General features: G+C 37.4%; 3 protein-coding genes across 3 annotated transcripts; 2 read left to right on the top strand and 1 right to left on the bottom strand.

Annotated features, from left to right (window-relative positions):
* Positions 1 to 3,419: 3,419 nt before the first annotated feature.
* LOC146164827 (uncharacterized) lies at positions 3,420 to 8,174 on the bottom strand. The gene is made up of 5 exons (XM_083381892.1): positions 8,065 to 8,174; positions 7,074 to 7,255; positions 5,441 to 5,602; positions 4,777 to 4,887; positions 3,420 to 4,441 (listed from the first exon to the last, which is right to left on the bottom strand). Exons 1-5 carry the CDS (start codon positions 8,144 to 8,146, stop codon positions 4,214 to 4,216), a joined length of 765 nt encoding a protein of 254 aa, XP_083238018.1. The 5' UTR covers positions 8,147 to 8,174; the 3' UTR covers positions 3,420 to 4,213.
* A 785-nt stretch (positions 8,175 to 8,959) lies between these two features.
* On the top strand, positions 8,960 to 13,008 carry LOC146164826 (uncharacterized). Its single transcript, XM_083380836.1, has 5 exons — positions 8,960 to 9,067; positions 9,767 to 9,942; positions 10,615 to 10,779; positions 11,859 to 11,969; positions 12,802 to 13,008. The coding sequence occupies exons 1-5, from the start codon at positions 8,986 to 8,988 to the stop codon at positions 13,006 to 13,008; spliced, it is 741 nt and encodes a 246-aa protein (XP_083236962.1). The 5' UTR covers positions 8,960 to 8,985.
* A 1,446-nt stretch (positions 13,009 to 14,454) lies between these two features.
* LOC146164825 (cathepsin B-like) lies at positions 14,455 to 18,799 on the top strand. Its single transcript, XM_083380835.1, has 7 exons — positions 14,455 to 14,571; positions 14,997 to 15,103; positions 15,177 to 15,267; positions 16,049 to 16,188; positions 16,730 to 16,860; positions 17,515 to 17,730; positions 18,510 to 18,799. Exons 1-7 carry the CDS (start codon positions 14,455 to 14,457, stop codon positions 18,797 to 18,799), a joined length of 1,092 nt encoding a protein of 363 aa, XP_083236961.1.
* Positions 18,800 to 19,162: the final 363 nt, after the last annotated feature.

Below are 19,162 nucleotides of genomic sequence, written 5' to 3'. Positions count from 1 at the left end.
AGCTCCGGTTTGACTAGATTTATTTTTAAACCGGTTTATGAAGCTCCTGTTCGAATGTATTAGGAGTGGCGTTAAAGCTAAAAATGTGGGTCATAAATGTAGAGAATTATAAAACCAGTTTAATTATCACTTTTACTACTATTAACCTACGGTTTTTGGTGAATCGACCATTTTAAGAAAAAAATTGCAGCATTGGATGCATGACAATGTGAAATCCAAAATACCTATCTTAACTTGGTATCGAATCAGTACCGATAGTACCACTTGGTATCGGGATTGGTTCCGTTCCGATATTATCGGATATACCAAATTACGACTGAAAACAATTTTCGAACAAAACCTGTCTATTTCTTCACCAGAATTGATGGGCCTTGGCAGTAATTCACTAAAAAGGGATCCCAAATGAAAAACCTCGAAGCAATTGTCGACACGCTTGAAGTGTCAATAAAGAACGTGTTTCCAGTCGATCGTGCTGCAAATGACATTTTCCTATCGCGAGCCCGATAAAAAAAAACTGTTGACGCAATTCTATCTTAAATGATTTCGACGAAAAATGGCTGCCTTTCAGCCATGTTTGCACCGCCGGTGTAAAGTGGCATAAACAGTTGTGCTGCGCAAAAAGTTGAAATTCACAAAGCATATCGTAACGGGGCAAACACCAATGTGTTTGGCTAAACTTTGCATTTTCGTTTATTTTACGCGAGCCAATTTGTATTGCCGCATACGAAAAGCCTTGTTCCAAACACTTTTGCATACCTAAATCACATTTATACTGATTTCAGCCAATTTTACAGGCTTCGAAATATTTACTGTTTGACTGAATAGTTGCAATTTAAATTGAACTGATGTAACGTGCGCACTTTTATAGACTGCAGCGTATAGCAAAAGTAAATGTTTTTATTTGGCTAGGAACAAACATCTATTCGATGCGATTTATATTTACTTATTTCCGTATATATATTTACTAAAAGAAATTAGGCACGGGCATGCGCAACAATATTTATATATTTTTGCCTGTCTGAACCACCCAAAGGCACAAATTCGCTGTTTTCTTTCTTGAGCTTAGTAAGTTTTGAAAACTTAGCAAATGCACTGTTTTCGGAACGAGAGCATCACGGCCCTATTGGAATTGCAATTTTTATCGACTTAAACGCACACCTGCACGACAGGTATCTTGGCAAAAAGTGCCACGTAATTTAGCCTGGTCTGACAGCAGCTATAGTTGGTTTAAAATGGGATGCATTTTTTCTTAATATTTTCCATATATAGTGCAGGGATGGCGAACCTTTTTGTTGCGCGGGTCACAAACACGACCTTAATCCCTACAAAATGCACAAGTGGGTCATATGTTTAATGCTATTCTAATTTTATGCGAAACTTTTTTGCTGTGTCGTGTAAGTGTTATTTTGTCTGGGTTGGTAATGCAGGGTTTTTGGACGGTTTTCAAATTTGGGTTCCCACAAATATTAAGAACCTAAATAGTGAACAAATGCCTTGTTGTTTTTTTTTTTATGGGATTACAGGAGTTCAACAGAAAGCGTTTCAGCAAGGTTTAACCAGGGACCTCAGAATTTTCTGTCTGTGAGTTCTTAATTTCTCTTAAAAGGATCGGATCGCCACCCTTACGTTTTACAGCGATAAACAAAATGCCTTTAGTCTGCGTTCCTGCACATATTTGTTGAAATGCAGTTAATGTTGGCCTACTCGTCACCCCTAAAACTTGGGCATTTGACCGGTTAAATAAAATCCGGTTAATTGACCGGTCAAATACTCGTCAAATATTTATAAATCAAAATGCAATTGAAGTTAAAAATAAACCTTGATTTATAAATGAACATTTTGGCTCAAAGTACAATGGTTTGTAAAACAAAAACAATTATTTTCGACTATCAATAAGAATTTCTGCAAAACCATGCCCATCTTGCAAGCAATACTATAGCAGTATTGTAGTAATTTTTACCATTACTACAACCAACAAGTTAAGACAACAAGTTTATTAACGAAATTTAACAACCAGTAAATGCATCAGTAAAATAATATTTTTACTACTCGTCATAACTTTTGTGACTATGTGAATTTTCTAAATCATCACCAGGGTCCACTGGAGACAAGGAATTCGGTTCTCCTAAATTTCTAAGTAGCCTAAGATTGTGGTATACCCCAACTAGTGTTTCCTTTTATGACAAACGCGATTCATCATATACGTGCATTTATTTTAAACAAAATAAATATACTTCGCTATTACAAACACTTAGTTATTACCATATATGTTTGCATCAGGCAAACCCTACCATTTTATATTTAAATTCTTTAAAACAGTTACAATCAAGTTTAAATCAAAAAACAATTTTTAAAAAATTTACAAAATTTGCTTCCAATATGAGTATTTGACCGGTTAAATAAAGTGCGGTCAATTGACCGTATTTGACCGGTCAATTGACAGACTTGCCAACCCTACATAAAATACTTTTGCACAACAAACAGATTGGGTAGCCCTGATTTGTATAGTGCTATCTAACGATGTTTTTTACATTTAACTATTCCTGAAAATGATGGATAACATTTCTGTATTTCTAATCTAGAGAGACAAGTGGGTCATTAAAAATATTTTGGCGCGGGTCAGTGGTTCGCCATCCCTGGTAGCCTATAGTGTATAATATGAGCGTTTTTTTCCAACAACGCGCCTCACAGATTTGGATTTTAAGTAACATTACACAGAAGTTTTTTCGTGCAAAAGCAACGTTCGCATTCAACAGCAGAAAAGTAAGTTAATTACAAAGAAATGCGACTGTTTGGTGGAGGCAGCATGGCCCAACTCACAAAGTTACGGCCCTGTCGGCAGTTTTTATTTTTAGTTTATTGTTTACTTTTAGGCTACATCTCTACGAGCATTCATACATGTAATTGAGAAATAAAAAATAAATTTTAGTGTTAGTCGACTTTTTCCTGTATTTACAACTTTTGAGCTGTGATGTTGTTTTTCACCAAATCTGCGAAAACCAATGGGTCTCAAAAGTTCCAGGTACCGCAATTTAATGAGTAAACTTTACCACACTTGGCATTAGCAAACGTTATGTCTGGCGTCTAGACGGCATAACCTCAGGTTGACACTGGAAGCAGTGACATTTAAACAGATTTTCCACTTCGATGGTTTCCTAAGTTTGCTGCTGCAGGTCTCAAACAAATTTTAAGCTCCGTGAAACGTCACCATAAATCAATAGTCTGAGCTTGCAAACCCAGTTTGTTATATTACTGTTTGTACTAACGGAATGTAACAAGCATTGGCGTTACGGTTGGTTATCGACTTGCTGGACCCGTGAAGCTTAGAACTGTAATTGTGTCTCAAAATCCAAACAGACCGAAAAGTTCAATTCATAGAAATAGACTCTGTTTATTGCGACGCATTAAACGCTGTTTCATCTAATTGCAAGTCTGTTTGCCATTTTATTTTTATGTGGTCCGTAGATTAGGTTTTAAAAGCTTCCATTATTTTTATAATACTACGCGTAAGTTGCTGTTTTGCTTTTAGGGAGTTACAACATAATACAAAGCGTTTACATTTTTCGATAGTTATTGCTACCTTCCTTATTGATCGACAGTGTTGTAAACAAGTCATTTTAAATTGACTTAAGTCCCAGTCAAGTCATTTGTAAAACAACTTAAGTCCAAGTCAAGTCTTTTTGAATACGTAACAAGTCAAGTCCCAGTCAAGTCATAATTAGAGCAAGTCAACTTCATGTCATGTTCTTGTTAAAAAATAAAATTTTAAACTATTAAAATTTTTAAATTTGTATGATTATGAGCAATAACTGAACTAAAAAATAAGAAAAAACGCAACATATAGCAAGCAATTTGTTTTATGTGCTAAAATTTGGATAAATAGCTCAATTTTATAAAAAAATACTTGAAAAAAAAACGCTTCATTTTAACCCAAGTCATTTGTCCAAATGACTTAAGTCAAGTCAAGTCAAGTCATTTATCCGAAAGACTTAAGTCAAGTCAAGTCATTTTTCCCAAATGACTTAAGTCAAGTCAAGTCGTTTGAAAACAGTGACTTAAGTGCACTTAAGTCAAGTCATTGACTTAAGTCATTACAACACTGTTGATCGACAATAAATATATAATGCGGGGAAAACGCAAGATAAAGCTTTCCCTTGGGCGATAAAGCCGCATCGACAAAAGCCTACTAATCCGACAAACCGGACAACAGGCGCTACCTAAAGTAGGCAAAATAAACGCCAATCATCACACCCACGCCCACGCCCGAGCCAATCAGAAGCAGCGATCTTTTGACTTCGCGCTGAGCTTTCTTCACCACCCACACGTCAGTCATCATCCGATGCAGGATCCTTTTCTTGGAGCTTGTGACCGCTCGGTTTTCGAAGGGAAAGTCGTCATCCGGGACTGGACGCTCCAGAAATTCGCACAGAGGCTCCCAGGCCTTTAAATTGTATTAATTAAATAACATTTGAAATGTTTGGGAGCACAATGAAAGATACACACACATATGTGGTGTTCAACAACTGTCATCTAGTCCTTCTAAAGCTGATTTTTGGCCAATGATTACGGTTTACGTATTATTAGTACACCGAAATCCACCACGGACTCATAGAATCTGTCGATCAATGATGTAAGGAAGGCAGGCTAAAATAACAACTAGCCTGCAGTGAGGTTCGAATTCACAACCTACGGGCATACCGGGAAAGATACACATTACACACACACATGTGTTCAATGGTTGGAGGCTTTTAGACGTATATATTAGGATAAACTCACCTCTTGTACATTGTATATTAGAAGCTGCTTTTCAGGTACGGTTGCCTTGACATAAGCGTTGTGGCGCCTATACCAGACTTTCCACAGCAGTTCATGAGGCCTGGGTGTACCCTAATAAGATAGAAATGTAATTGTTATACTAATTTTATCTAATAACGAAATTATTATTTCACTCGTTGTCTTCTATAGCAGTAGTTTCGCTATATAAAACAAGTAAATAGCTATATAAGGTATGCAATCTACGTAAATCTAGTGCAATACAATTTTCAACGTTATTACTAAAGACATAAAGTCAAGGATAGGAAGTTCAAAGTAAATCCCAAAGTATTCTGGAATAATAGGTTTCGAATTTAGAATAACGAATCCAGAATTTTAAAAGGAAAACACAAAAAAAACATCAAAAAAGTGTTATTACACCGTTGGCGAACCTCGCTGAATACCTCGCTAAATTTGACCTTGAGTAACCCCGTAGCGCAAGTAGCACGTTTTACAATGGAATGTTACTTTTGCGAGTTTGCGTATTTAGAATTGGGCACAACCTACTTCTGTCCGATATAAACGACAAAGTTTAAAATCCAATTGGATTCAAATCTAAGGATCCTAAATTCTACCTTGAACAACCTTAACAGTGACATTTTAGCATTAAAAACAGCTTTTTCTATACCACAGTCATTGTAAACAGGAATGTCGTCCATTCCAGCATTCTTCGCAATGACTTGGACAGTGGCCTGAGAAAAACCATGTACTTGAAAGCTGCACTGCCTTCGTTCATCATATTGCTGAAGCTGGTGAACCATTCGTCTTCATCACGCACCATCAAAATCACCTGATTGTATTGAAAACGTTTCCTTAAACAGGGCGAGTTTCTCGGTGGCACATCAAACGGAATTGAAAACCAAGAGCTTTCCTTGTACGTTAAAAAAGGCCTTTCGAAGTACGTTAAAAAAGGCTGAGTCCTACTACGGTCAAGAAACTGAACCCTTTAGCAAAGATAGTCAGCAACCCACCCAAATACGTGTCATATAAATTAGTCACCCAAAATACATGGTTGGAAAATATTCCGGATGTATGCTATTCCACTCTTAAAATTTAAAGTTTGCGGCCTTATCAGTTTTAAAATTTGATACTGCGCATGCGCACGTCGGAGTCGGGATAGCCGAACTCGAATCCCGTGTCCAACTCCGCAGCCCTGGTTAAAACCAGGGCTGGGGAGCCACCGTAAAATAGCATTAGCTCCGGCTCCAGCTCCGGAGCCATCAGGCAATTATTAAATGGCTCCGGCTCCAGCTCCGGAGTAGTAAAACTCATATCCCTTGGCTCCGGCTCCAGCTCCGGAGCCATCAAACATACACCCAATGACTCCGGCTCCAGCTCCGGTGCCACCAGTCACTTATTCAATGGCAAGTTTTAAAAATTGCTTTTGTCTCACTAACGTTGGAGATGGAACAAAATATAATTTCTTAGCTTTAACACCACAAATTGAAAAATGGCTCCAGCTACACAAAAATAATAAAAATGGCTCCAGCTCCGGCTCCAGCTCCACAAAAATAATAAAAATGGCTCCGGCTCCGGCTCCAGCTCCACAAAAATAATAACAATGGCTCCGGCTCCGGCTCCGGCTCCAGAGAAAATGCTTAGCTCCGGGCTCCGGGCTCCAGCTCCGGCTCCGGCTCCCCAGCCCTGGTTAAAACAATAGTCGAAAGCTTGCGATGTGTGGTTTACAAACGTCTGTATATACCTGGCTGTTTTGTAAGATTGAGTAATATAGATATAGACAAACTGAATTGCACTTTCGGCAAGCGTGAATGCGACATATCGTTCTAATTGGGGCAGTGAAAAGGCAACTGACAATGGTCAAGTGTATCGGCTTAACGAAGTGTAGTTAGGCTTAAAAACGACGAATTGGTTTTCTAGTACTACATAAATACCTTAAGCAATTAAAAAACTGTCATAAAGTATAAAGTCAAAGTTTATTAAAGAAAAGTTATCGTACACTGAAAGTTGAAGACCTGACTTACAGCAATGGTGAAAATGTTTTGTCACCCTTACTATTGTGGAGAGATATCCAATTCTCGTTTTTCGATACCTAACTATACTATAAATTCTTGGCAAAAAGTACCATGGTTCAATCCGACGAACAATAACGGAATTGCTACGGTCAAGTGAAGTAAAATTGATTATATGAAACGTGGAATTGTATTAAATTTTAGGTAACTAATAATACAAAAAATTATCTACCAATTTGCAGGACAACTTTCGTCGGCAGAAGCTTTTAGAAAACAGTTCGCAAAAAATACCTTTGCGTCAGGCCAGCGCTCCAGAAACTTGTCGAAGAAGTAGGAGTGCGGTGCGTCGACCACCGCTTCCACCTTCTTCGAGTAGACAGTGTCCAGCAGTTTGTCGAGGTTTGGCTCTCGGTTCTGGAAAACAGCTTCCCACTCGTTGAAGCCGAACTCGATCGCCTCCTCAACGTCGTACACTGCGGTTTTCCAGCAACAGGTAAGGAACGTTTTTTGCGATTTTTAAAAGCTAAATTGCATACCGCTAGACGTCGCTACAGATCAAGTAGCTTTCGCGTTTGAGAAGTCGACAGAGTCCGATTGATACACTGGGTCACGTTTACTGCGGCTGCGTTAAATTACCGCGGAAAGCTAAAGCACGAAACATTACTTTTTGCAAATGAAACTACAAAGTATCAGTAAAATTTGATTAAATGAATAATCAGCCAACTCATCGCTTAACTTAGAACTCTCTAGCCTTTAACTCACTGTGTATTACATTTCGCAAAAGATTGGAATACAAAGTTTATAAGAGAGGTTGGAATAGAAAGTTTACAATCTGTCAAACAACAAAGCTCCTCTCTATAGTGTCTTTACTAATATGTTATACAGGCGGATAATGTTAAATAGGCCACAAGGATTTTGAAACGTAACCTTGCGTTTGGTCGAAATGTATTTTGCTTCAAGGACACATGGGCTATTTGATTTTTTCTTTCATTGGGTTATACACAATTAAAATTAGGACAACTTTCTTAACATAAAGTTAGCAATATAAACGCCCGGACGAAACAGATGATAGGATTCTAACCAGCGCCAACAAATCTACTAAAATTCCTAATCAATAGCAACTCTACATTTTTAAGTACAACATCATTCAAGCGTTTTGAATATTTTCATCGTATGATATTTGCAGTGAAATATTGATATTTTTTAAAGAGGGGTTAGTAGGCCTGGATGTTTAATCCTTGATTTCTAGGCATGACTATATTATAGAAGCTTAATTTCGTACCTTCATCATATCCAAGAATCCTTAGCGCCTTTGCAATAGATTTCGTGCCTGTTTTGGGCGCTCCAGCACAAATGACTTTCATCTCGTCAAATAGCCAATTTTTGCTGTGAGATTAATCTACACAGTTTACACAAATACAAGTTCATATATAGTCTTGTTAAAATTCTGGAAGAAGCCATTCACCCAGACACCAAAATAATTAAAATCGACATTAATCACTAACGGGTGCAAGCGGTGAAGAGCGATCCGGCCAAATAGCCCATAGGCACCTCCTAAGGCTGTTTACCCGGCTAACAAAGTAATTTAAATCTATTTTCAGAAAATTAAATCTAATACCACCACCACCACTACCCAAACCCAAACGCTCACCTCAACCCTAACCTAAATCAACAAATAATCAAGTAGACGTATTGCTGGAAGCGTAAAAGAGCGATGCAGTCAAATAGCCACTTCTTAAAGTACTGTCAGAGGGTAGCTGATAAGACACGACTTGTGAGAAAAACAAAACAATTCTAGACATAGCGCCCCGTGCATTTTTTGATATCAGTAAGCACATAAAGTTACCAACAATTGCTGCCAAGTCTCACATAACAAGCGTATAAAGCAACAGCTTACTAAAAAACAGTAATGCCTGCAAAACCACGGAAATGCCTGGTGATTATACAATAACAACAACACCAACGTAAAAAACAAACCTAAAGACCGCTGGCTTAAGCCAAAAGTGCAGAATGAGCAAGAGTTGTGTAATTCAATTCGCCAGCAACCGGCTGGCTTAGTTTACCCTGCGGGAAGTACGCTTTCGAGAAGAAGGCAAATGAACTGCCTAAACAAGCACTTGCCGCTTCTGCTGATATGTAATGCTAGCCGTTTCTGCTTTTGCTGTATTTTAATCGTTTTGTGCGAGCTTATTGCTGCCCGGTGATGAAAATAATATGTGCGGGAGCTCCAAAGACTGGTACCAAGTCAATGGCGAAGGCCTTACGAAGGCTTGGCTACGATCCAGGTATACATTATATATAAAGTTGAGTTGCACTACATGTTTCGCTACAAGTCAAACGCTAAAATGTAAATATTATGTTGTTTCTTGTGTAGCGAATCACTAGAATATATTACCAAATCTATGTGCTGCATTTTGTTTAACTGTTTTGGAGTAAAATCCTTTTTAAAAACCGTTTTTAACTTGCCAACTGTGGTGAAATCTCCTATAAGTCTTTAAGAAAAAATGGCTCGCTTTCGTGTCGTTTCACTCCAATGAGCACGTTCTTTCTTTCACCACTTGTCCCGCCAAATTTAAATACGAAGACTACGAACGACGAACGTGTTTAAAAACTTTTTTTACATAGCATCAAGAGCCAAACACGTATGATAATTTAAAAACATAGTGATAAAAATTGAAAACAAGTGGCACTGTTGACCTGCTTTTGTACAACCGTGTTTCATCAGGTCACTTATTGTTAATCTATACTGACTTCATATGTTTTTTTACTATTTTATTGATTTCATTGTGACTTTGCTATGTATAGGCTATGTATTTTACTTTACTTGTAGGAACTGGCGATGCCAGTACAGGCGACATATATATTCCTTTAAAAAATGTCTGATCCTGGTTTTACTCGGGTTTTTAAACTTGAGTTCTATTGTTCATCAGGTAACAGTACGGCCATCACCAAGAACAATATTGATAATAATATTATTTGTTTAGTGTACGATGCTGAGGAGGCAATCGAATTCGCTTTCGGTGAGTGGGAGGACTTGTTTGAAGGTCGACGGACTGACTTTGGTGCAATATTGGACAAATACGACAAGGTCGAAGCCGTGGTTGACATGCCTCACGCCAATTTCGTTCCTGAGTTCCTGAACCACTGGCCTGATGCAAAGGCAAGTTTAAATTCACATGTGTGCATATACTTAGGCCACGCTTTGCAAACTGTTAGAGTTTAAACTAGTGGTCAATGTAAACCAAAGCAGTCTGAAATACAGTTTAACACCGGCACGCTGTTCTGTTTATAAATATATATCGTTTTTTACAAGGTAACGTTCCAAAACAATATATTTTATTAGTGTTTTAAAATAATATATTGAGCTTATTTTATATACGGTACCGGTATTGCGAAAATAAATTAATACTATTTTGTCGTGCAAAGTGCGACCTTTGGGGTTAGCCAATGAGTATGTCCATACTAATTTTTTTTTAACTGATTTGAATCCAATGCATATTTTATGACGTCCCGTTATGAATTTTTGACGTTACGTATAAAAATTATTGTGCATTTCGGTATGAAATTTTTAGTATGGAAATCATTTTAATTTCGCCCCTTTTTAAACCCTATCTAAACTTGATTAAAAATTTTCCAGACAACACATATGTCATATATCTTATTACAATGAAAGTTTTACCATCAGGTTGCTTTTTGGTTTTAACATTTTTTAAATCCGTATGTAACTGACCATATATTGTATGTACGTATAACGATGAAAAATTATACATTTAAATTGTAACGTTCTGCAATTCAAATTTTACCTTTCGGTTTTACCATTCTTGGCAGTTAGGTAATTTTAATGACGCGAGACGAAGACGATTGGTACAAGAGCTACAAGAAGATGGTTGTCAGCGCCGGCGAAAAGTACACAACCGTGGTAGCGATCCTGGGCAAGCTCTCGCCCACCATGACTCGCTTTCGGGGATACATGATGAAGCTTTTCGCGATTACAGTGGTACGTTAGAAGTAAAAAAAAACATTTCTCTCAGTAAGAACAGTAGTCATCAAAGTTTTGTCTCCAAGGGCCGGGTCTTGGCCGGTTGGAAAACTGTTATAGGATTGACGATCGGTGGTTAGATATAAATTCTTGTGTCTAACTTTATTAACTCAGGTACACTACGAACTTGTGTCATCTTCAGTTGATATGACTACGAAGTAATTCAAAACAATGGTGATACCCAATTCTGAATTTTGTATCAAAACGTCCTAAACAAGATTATGTCGATCTACTCGACCTTTTTGGCTTTGAAATTGATTAATTTGATTAATTATCGTAACGGGGAAATATTACTATGTAGTATGTACCACAAACTATATTGATCCTTCTTAAATTATCGCACCATTAAAAAAATTATCGCAATTTAGTTTGGAACATTTAGCAATCGACAATATTCCAACTGTACTTCTTCTTCATTATTGAAATATGGCGTGGGCGGGTAGAACTAAGTCTGTGGGAGGATCTAGCGTCCAGGACGTAGTTTAGTTACCCCTGGGTTTTTGGGGGGTTTTGCGGTTTTTTGACTATGAAACAATTATAATTATATTTGACAGTATTCCTTTGTTGTCGTCCCCTGCAAGCTTTGTTTTTTTTTAATAATTAATTCAATTGAGGTTGGTGTTGAATTGGTTTTGAAACTATGCTGTCTAAAATGCCAAAAAAACGTACAATGTTATATGATAGAGCACTTAGTTTAAAATTTATGTCGCCTAAATCGAGAACCTGAAACATAGTGCGCTACCTCCAGTTTAAGAAATTCTGCGTTGGAAAATTGAGAGAATATTTAGAAACAAATTTGTTTATATGCAAGGCACTTCCTTTTTTTTAGAATTAAGTCAACTTGATTTAATATAAGTCCAGCTAATCAATTGAAAACGTAATAAACTGTTGTTGGCTAATAAGTAAACTGGTAAGTGGTAATTCTCCTCCTCTATATGCCTAATTAAGCGCTCTATGTTTTTTTGTAAAATGAGACCCTCTAGTCTAAATTTTCGATAAAGTGTTATTTTGGCTGAAGCGCGATTGTGTTTCAAAAGGGCGAACCATATCCCAACGAGTTCCTGTGGAAATCATGGTACCGACGCCACAACAGCCACGTCCGTGCCACGATGCCCGATGATCAACTGTTCGAGTTTAACGTTAAAGAGGTAAACTTCGGCGTGAAACTTGGTAATGTTTAACCCTACTCTTGAAATGTAGTGATAAAAAACAGTGCTATAAACAAGTCATTTTGAAATAACTTAATTCCAGTCCCTGCGGTTGCTCAAAATCCCAGTCAAGTTGTAATAAGAGTAGCCACTTCATAAAAAGTCCCACTCAAGTCATAATAAAAGCAAGTCAATTCCAAGTCCAGTCCTTGTCATAAAATTTTACCTTAAGCTATTAAAATTGACTAACTCTTCCAATTTATGAGCATTTACTCAATAAAATAATAACAGAAGCGCATTAAATAGCACTCAAATTATTTTTTGCAAAAATTAAGATTATCAACCCATTTGATACAAAATATGCTTAATGAAAACACTTCATTGCAACCCAAGTCATTTATCCAAACGACTTTAGTTAAGTCAATGTTCTAAAGACTTGAGTCAAGTCAAATCATTTTTAAATCGTTCACACAGAGTTATTTAAAAAGTTTTGAGCAAATTATATTAAGAAATCCCTAATTTATATCCGGCTTCACTGGCTCCATAATTATAAACAATCAACATGAAATAATTAATCGATATAGTGAATATAAGAAGGGCAGTAAGAAAGAAACATGGGGCCCAAAAAATCATGCAATGCTTTGTTTTATTTAATTGGTTATAACCTTTATGTAATTACAGGGTATACGACGTCGTATTGTCACTATTTTTAAACCATTTTCTATCAACCTCGCTACTTTTCAACTCCGGTCAAATCTGCTTCAGAATTCGCTACATAGAAAACCTTAAATGAGTTTAACTAAAAAACTGATGAAATTACTCCACGCTTTAGGGCTGGGAGCCGCTCTGTCGTTTTCTCGACAAGAATATTCCGGAAGAAGCGTTCCCGTTCGAGAACACGGCGCAGTGTCCGGAAAACATCACCGACAAGATTATGCAGGAAACGTGGATCGTCAAAAAGGCCAAAGGCGAGATTTTACGCGCCCTGGTCGCGTCCTTTGTCGTTGCATTAGCGCTGCTGGTGTACTGGTTTACTTGAGTTTGTATATGTGTCCAAGGAATAAAAAACATTTGAAATACCCGCGACTCGTGCGCTATTCTTGCACGAACATGTGTTATACACCCAAAATCGGTTGTGGCCATGTTTTCTAGCGATATCCGATTCGGAACCCAATGCAAAGTGATAACCAAGTCAAGTCTTTTAAAACAAGTAAACTCGTCCGATTTTAACGAGCAATAATATTCAACTTAAACATGACAAAAAACTAACATGTTACAATGTAATCATTTGACGTAAAAAAACTTGAAAATACACCTTGTTTATAATCAAATGATGAATAAATTCAATTAAAATTTTTATTTATCAGCTAGGTCCAAGTCAAGTCGTTTGTCCAGAGTATGTCAGTCAAGTCAGTTTACAAAAAAACGACTTAATTCAAGTGGAGTCATTTATAAACAGTGGTTTAAGTACAGTTAAGTCAAGTCATTGACAAGTCGTTACAACGCTGTCCAATGTTATGAACTTGTAATTGCAAATGCGCATTTGCATGTAATATTTTGTTCTGTACGTTGCCAGCAAAAATCGACACGTGTCGGTAAACATGGGGTGAAATGCGTCACTTGATATGAGACCCAACATTGCGTTGACTGGGCGACGTGGGCGTGCTAATCACAGCATACCCTAGACTGGGCTAAGTCATACGCCTGCGTTTGTCACATAATCGGAAGCTGCGGCGGAAAAAACTGTTGTTTTGGACTTTCAATCGTGCAGCAATGTAAGCGTGTTTCATATCTGTAGTTTTGACAGACTATTCTGGCGACAGTGCGCAAAATCGAACAAAACCAAAGCTTTTCGATTAGGCAGTTTACAGTTGGGTACACTATACACGGATCTGCAATTTAGCTTGATAGTGAATTGCAAAGCCTTCTCCTACTCTTTGCGATTCAATATTATCAGTCAATAGTTGATTATATAGTAGGGCATACTGATTTTAAGAAAAAAGAACAGACAGTAATCAGAAATAAATATCTGTAGGTTTTAGGCCTCAATATTTTTACCCACAGACAACATAGCATTACTTCATAGATATTTTGCCAATTTAATCGCTGCTTCTGCCATTTTTTGCCAATATTTTCCTTAACACCGATAGTATAACGTCCATATTTAAATTACTATTTTTGCTAACTTAAATCAGATAAATGTAGCACGTGTTTTGCTGTAAAACCGTTCGTTTGCGGTTAATGTACACAAATGACAGTCCAAAACCAGTCGTTCGCAGCCTGCCCCGGGGCGTGATAATGAAAGAGCATTGATTGATTGTTGATGGGTGGCTTTGGTTTTGGTTTAAAACCTATTCGATAAACTTTCACTGTGCTTTGATCTTACAAAAGGCGAGGAACTATTATAAACGTTTCCATTCAATGGAAAGTCAGTTGACATAACGAAACGCTAGTGGGTTGCTTAGGACTGTTACGAAATTGCACAATGTGGTTGATCGGATTTATTGTTTTTATATGCGTCGCCAGTCAGATATCAGCAGGAAGTATCAACGCCTTTCAGGAATTAATCAACGACGTGAACGGCGTCAATACTACATGGAAGGTAAGCTTTGTTCGAAGTTTGATCATTTTGAACGCCGCGGATAATTTCAGGCACTGACCAAGTAAATGGATTAACTTAGGGGTTGATTGTGCTTATGCGGATGTGACATCACACAGCAAAGTCATGAAAAATAAAAAAATGCGATTCGGCAGGTCAGCAATGCCTGGCTTACAGCCCTACAAGTTGCTAAAAGTCTGCTTCATGCAAAACGTGTCACGATTAGGGTTGTTTTGTTAGTTTTAAAGAAAAACAACAGCTTCCGTTTTAGTATGAGACTTTTCGTAATGTTTAGTTGTGATTGTATAAGTTCGTACAATCAATTTTTCATTTTTTTATCTAAGAAGCAATAAAGGCATATACTCTGCATATCAATTTATAGGAGATAAAGTAAAGGAACGTAATTAACGTTTTTTTATTATCTGAAGGCAGGCCATAACTTTAATCCGGAGCAGTACGTCCCTGATGATCTATCGTATCTATGCGGGACGCTTCAAAAGAATAATCCAAACAATGAAGAAATAATACCGACGATGTAAGAAAAGAGAATGATATATTTCTTCTCCAACTTGTTAGACAACAATTTAAGGAAATGCATTTGTGCTTAGATACCGCCAGTTCAAGATCAAAATCCCGTTTCTCTTTCAATCGGGTGGGCATTGGCCGTTTTGCCCGACAATCAAACAAGTGAGCGACCAGGTAAGACTTTAACGAAGTGGTTTTACTGAAACAAGATAACTATTATGGTATCTTCGATCCATTTTTTAACAGCCAGCTAGCTTGAGTAGTAAAACCGAGCCCACATAGAAGGTATGTCTGATAGTATCGTATATTGTACGGGATACCCGATGTCAAGTACTTGTCCGTTACTATAGGGTAATATCGGTTCTGTCCAATACCAAAAAAGGGCATTTCAGTCGATAGTTTGCAATACAACGCGGCACTCTTTGATCGAAAAATAGCAAAACGCCATGTAAATGCAACTTAGCGTCTTCCATCTAAAATAAATTTTAGCCTGGCAACATTCCTTTTCACGGTCGAACTTAATTAATTGTGCCTGTTTGATCACAGTAATGACGTCATTTGTTATAAGATTAGAACGCCATAATCTCTTCCCGCAATGTCAAACATCGCTATCCGAATAAGATATAAAGTATCGGTCTGGTTATATATCTGAACGAAGTAGTTTTACCACCTGTGATTTTAAATCGATTAATTTGTTAAACCATACGAATAACATCTGTGCAGTGATGCATACAATGCATTTAAAACCGTCAATGGTAAAAACGAAAGCTATAGTGCATGCGATGCATGTGCGCTGTTAAAGAAGTCTTGTCCAGTTAATCGTGAACGAAAATTTCTATACAATGTATACAAAACATTGTTTTAGGCAAAAACCTATTAATATCGATCCTATGCCTTTTAGAGTAAAAAACATATTGCAGTTGAAGCCTTAGGTCCAAAATATCTTCTATTGAAGGGTTCCTGTGGCTCGGACTGGGCCGTGGGCGCAGCGCACACAATGAGTGACCGGATCTGCATTTTCAGTCAAGGCCGGGTCGTCACCCAGCTCTCCGCCGAAGACCTGCTATCTTGTTGCGGATGGAGATGCGGTCAAGGGTAGGAGCTTGCAGAAAAAAAGTTTGTGTTAAAAAATTTTCACATTTGTTGTTTCGTGCATTTTTTTACTCATGAAAATAAAATATGTATATAAGCCTTTTACTACCCTTGCAGGGTTCAATCAACTATACGGACCCCGAGCGACATATTCTCTTATTGAATTAAAAACTGTTAATGGTAGTTTAATGAGCGACGTGTTTTTGGGATGGAAATGTAGACTAAATTTTAAGAACGTGTTTTACAAAACGATTATATTTTCACGATTTACCCCATATTTTGTGAAAAAAATCGTCTTTATAGTTTAATAATAATAAAGGTAACAAAGTTTAAACCCATTGTTATATCTGTCTTTCAATGACCCTTGTTTTTAAGTCATCTCTTTCGCTTAATTTCTTAAAATCAGCGTTATTTGACACGATGTACACTAAAATAACGCAAAAATAGGGGTTAAAATAACGCAAAAATAGGGGATTTATCTTCCACTGAAAAAAGTTTCTCTACAAAAATTTAAAATATTTATTGTTTTATTTAATACATTTAGATGTCGAGGTGGTTACCCGCTTGCAGCGTGGAACTATTGGCAGTGGACCGGCATTGTGAGCGGATCTAGCTACAATGACAAGAAATACTGTCAGCCCTACGCGTTTCCACCCTGCAGTCATAACGGCTCAGGTAGTCTATACCTATATTTTATCCAGCTTGGCGCTTTTATCTCAGTGGTTTTGCGATAAAATTCCAGCATTGTAAACAACTCATTTTTAAATACCTTAAGTCCAAGTCAAGTCCCAGTCTAATTCAAATCACAAAAAAGGAAAAAAACACTTAATTTAACCCAATTTATTTGGTCAAAAGACTTAAGTCAATTAATTTTACCAAAAAGACCTAAGTTATTTCAAAGCAGTTAATCAAGTGGACATAAGTCAAGTTAATAAATTAATTTGCCATTATTTGGTTATTTAGTCAAACAGTCCAAATTGTGTTTGGTGACCATCAAATAACATTAAAAAGAAAATACCTTAAATTCTAAACAAAAATAATTTTAAATTGGGCTGTCTAAAAATGTAATATGTACGATTAATGATTTTATGTCATTTGGCACTTTTTTATCCAATTGAAATAAATAAATAATTCCAATACACCTTTAGGAAAACACTAACCGCGATTATAATTTTTAAAACCTAACGCTTGTTTAATTTAGAATGCAGCTAAAATTTGTCATGTCAACTATATTTAAAGATTCTCTCACCAACCGGATTAGCCGAAAATCAATAAATTTGTATTGGACTTCAAAAGTAAGTCATATATTACACATTGATTTCCGTGTAGGGCCCAGGCCGCTTTGCAACGAAACCAACGAAACTCCGCAGTGCAGCGGAACCTGCCAGGGAAACAAGTCTTTGGTGTACGAGCAGGACAAGTACTTCGGCGTTGACACGTACAAAGTAAGCAGCGACGTGGCCCAAATCCAGATGGAGATGTTCATCAACGGTCCGGTGCAAGCCACCATGAAGGTCTACGCCGATTTTCTAACCTACAAAGTCGGTAAGCAATTAAAAAAATGTCTTACTTCCTGGCTTTTTAGGAATCCTTGGTGTCTTACTGATTTCAATATACCTAATACAACCTGGTGTTCTAGTTTCGGGAAGTTTTACCCCTCATGTAGGCTACTTCTGTGAGTTGTTTATTCCTACTTTTTTTCAAAAAAACTGTTTATAGGCGTATCAGACACCTTTCAATTGATATCACTATGAAATCAGATTTAAAGAAGTTATTCCATAGGCCATTATACCATCTGGAGGTCGAGATTTAAATCGCGCCGGTCAAAGATTGGAGTATATGTGCCTCAATGGGCGTCTTCAACGAATGGTTAACTTTTAGTTTGTTCGTTGTTGCTTGTTATTGCCGTTACGATATATTCATGAAGTACAGTAAATCGGTAATGGCAACGGCATTGTAATGTTTCATCGGGTAAAGTCAGTTCAAAACGGACCCGGGGACATTGGTAAGAATCGGAAATTATATTTCGAGAATTGTCTTCAAGAAAAAGCAGCCAAAGAAAAAAGATCAAATGCTGTAGATTAGTTATTACGCCTAGTTAAAAAATAAAGAAAAGCTTATATTGTAAATACAGAAGAACAAGTCGACGAATAAATGTTGTAGACACCGAAAACTGAAAACTTATAAACCGAATAGCGAATACAAGATGATCTTCTAGTTTTGGAGTGTTTGTCAGCGTGACTTCAAACCTAAAATCGTCACTGCTCGCATTATTGAGATGTAGGCTATACAGTTGTCGGGTCTTAAACAGTTTTATTTTTCAGGAGTGTACCAGCACGTTGCTGGAAAATTTCTCGGCATCCACTCGGTCCGGATCGTCGGCTGGGGAGAAGAACAGAACATCCGCTACTGGACGGTGGCCAACTCCTGGAACAGCGACTGGGGGGAGAAGGGATTCTTTAAGATTCTCCGGGAGGTGAATGAGTGTGGCATCGAGTCCTCTGTGATTGCCGGAAGACCAAGGATCGACGATGATTTAATGAAACGCAGTTGGGAGGAGGAGAAACGAAAGAAGACGCCTCTTGGTGAAATCGTGGAGAATAGCATCCTTTAATCTGAGTGATAAAGTTGTTTCTAGTTTTCTTTTTACACTTCCATCTTCGTGGTGTGCAATGTATAACACAATGCAATCGTATTTTTGATGCAAAATTGTTTTAATATTTCATCTGATGCCAATAAAACTTTGTTACGAGCTTACACGTTTTGCAGTTTTGTGCTTTTGTTTTGTTCAATTTCCACTTTGTGTGCCACAGACGAACGAATTTGTAAGTTCCTTTTATATCAGAGATTAACGTCGCACTAGTTTACACAATAATGCAACCGATATTACCAAAAAATAGGGAATCAGGCGACACTCTTTCACAAAAAATTGTGTTAAAATAATGACAAGGTTTTCGCTCAACTTTGCTTCATCCGG

Source organism: Ascidiella aspersa, chromosome 2 (assembly GCF_963924565.1).
Source record: "Ascidiella aspersa chromosome 2, kaAscAspe10.2, whole genome shotgun sequence".
Classification (NCBI taxonomy): Eukaryota; Metazoa; Chordata; class Ascidiacea; order Phlebobranchia; family Ascidiidae; genus Ascidiella; species Ascidiella aspersa.
This window is presented reverse-complemented; position numbering and strand designations above follow the sequence as displayed.

Coding starts and splice junctions, on each gene's coding strand:
- LOC146164827 (XM_083381892.1), bottom strand. CDS start 8,146: ATGAAAGTCATTTGTGCTGGAGCGCCCAAAACAGGCACGAAATCTATT. Junction 4,888..5,440: donor TCCTGTTTACAATGACTGTG/GTATAGAAAAAG, acceptor CTATCTTATTAG/GGTACACCCAGGCCTCATGA. Junction 4,442..4,776: donor TAATATACAATGTACAAGAG/GTGAGTTTATCC, acceptor TACAATTTAAAG/GCCTGGGAGCCTCTGTGCGA.
- LOC146164826 (XM_083380836.1), top strand. CDS start 8,986: ATGAAAATAATATGTGCGGGAGCTCCAAAGACTGGTACCAAGTCAATG. Junction 9,943..10,614: donor ACCACTGGCCTGATGCAAAG/GCAAGTTTAAAT, acceptor CTTGGCAGTTAG/GTAATTTTAATGACGCGAGA. Junction 10,780..11,858: donor AGCTTTTCGCGATTACAGTG/GTACGTTAGAAG, acceptor GTGTTTCAAAAG/GGCGAACCATATCCCAACGA.
- LOC146164825 (XM_083380835.1), top strand. CDS start 14,455: ATGTGGTTGATCGGATTTATTGTTTTTATATGCGTCGCCAGTCAGATA. Junction 14,572..14,996: donor GCGTCAATACTACATGGAAG/GTAAGCTTTGTT, acceptor TATTATCTGAAG/GCAGGCCATAACTTTAATCC. Junction 16,189..16,729: donor GGATGGAGATGCGGTCAAGG/GTAGGAGCTTGC, acceptor TAATACATTTAG/ATGTCGAGGTGGTTACCCGC.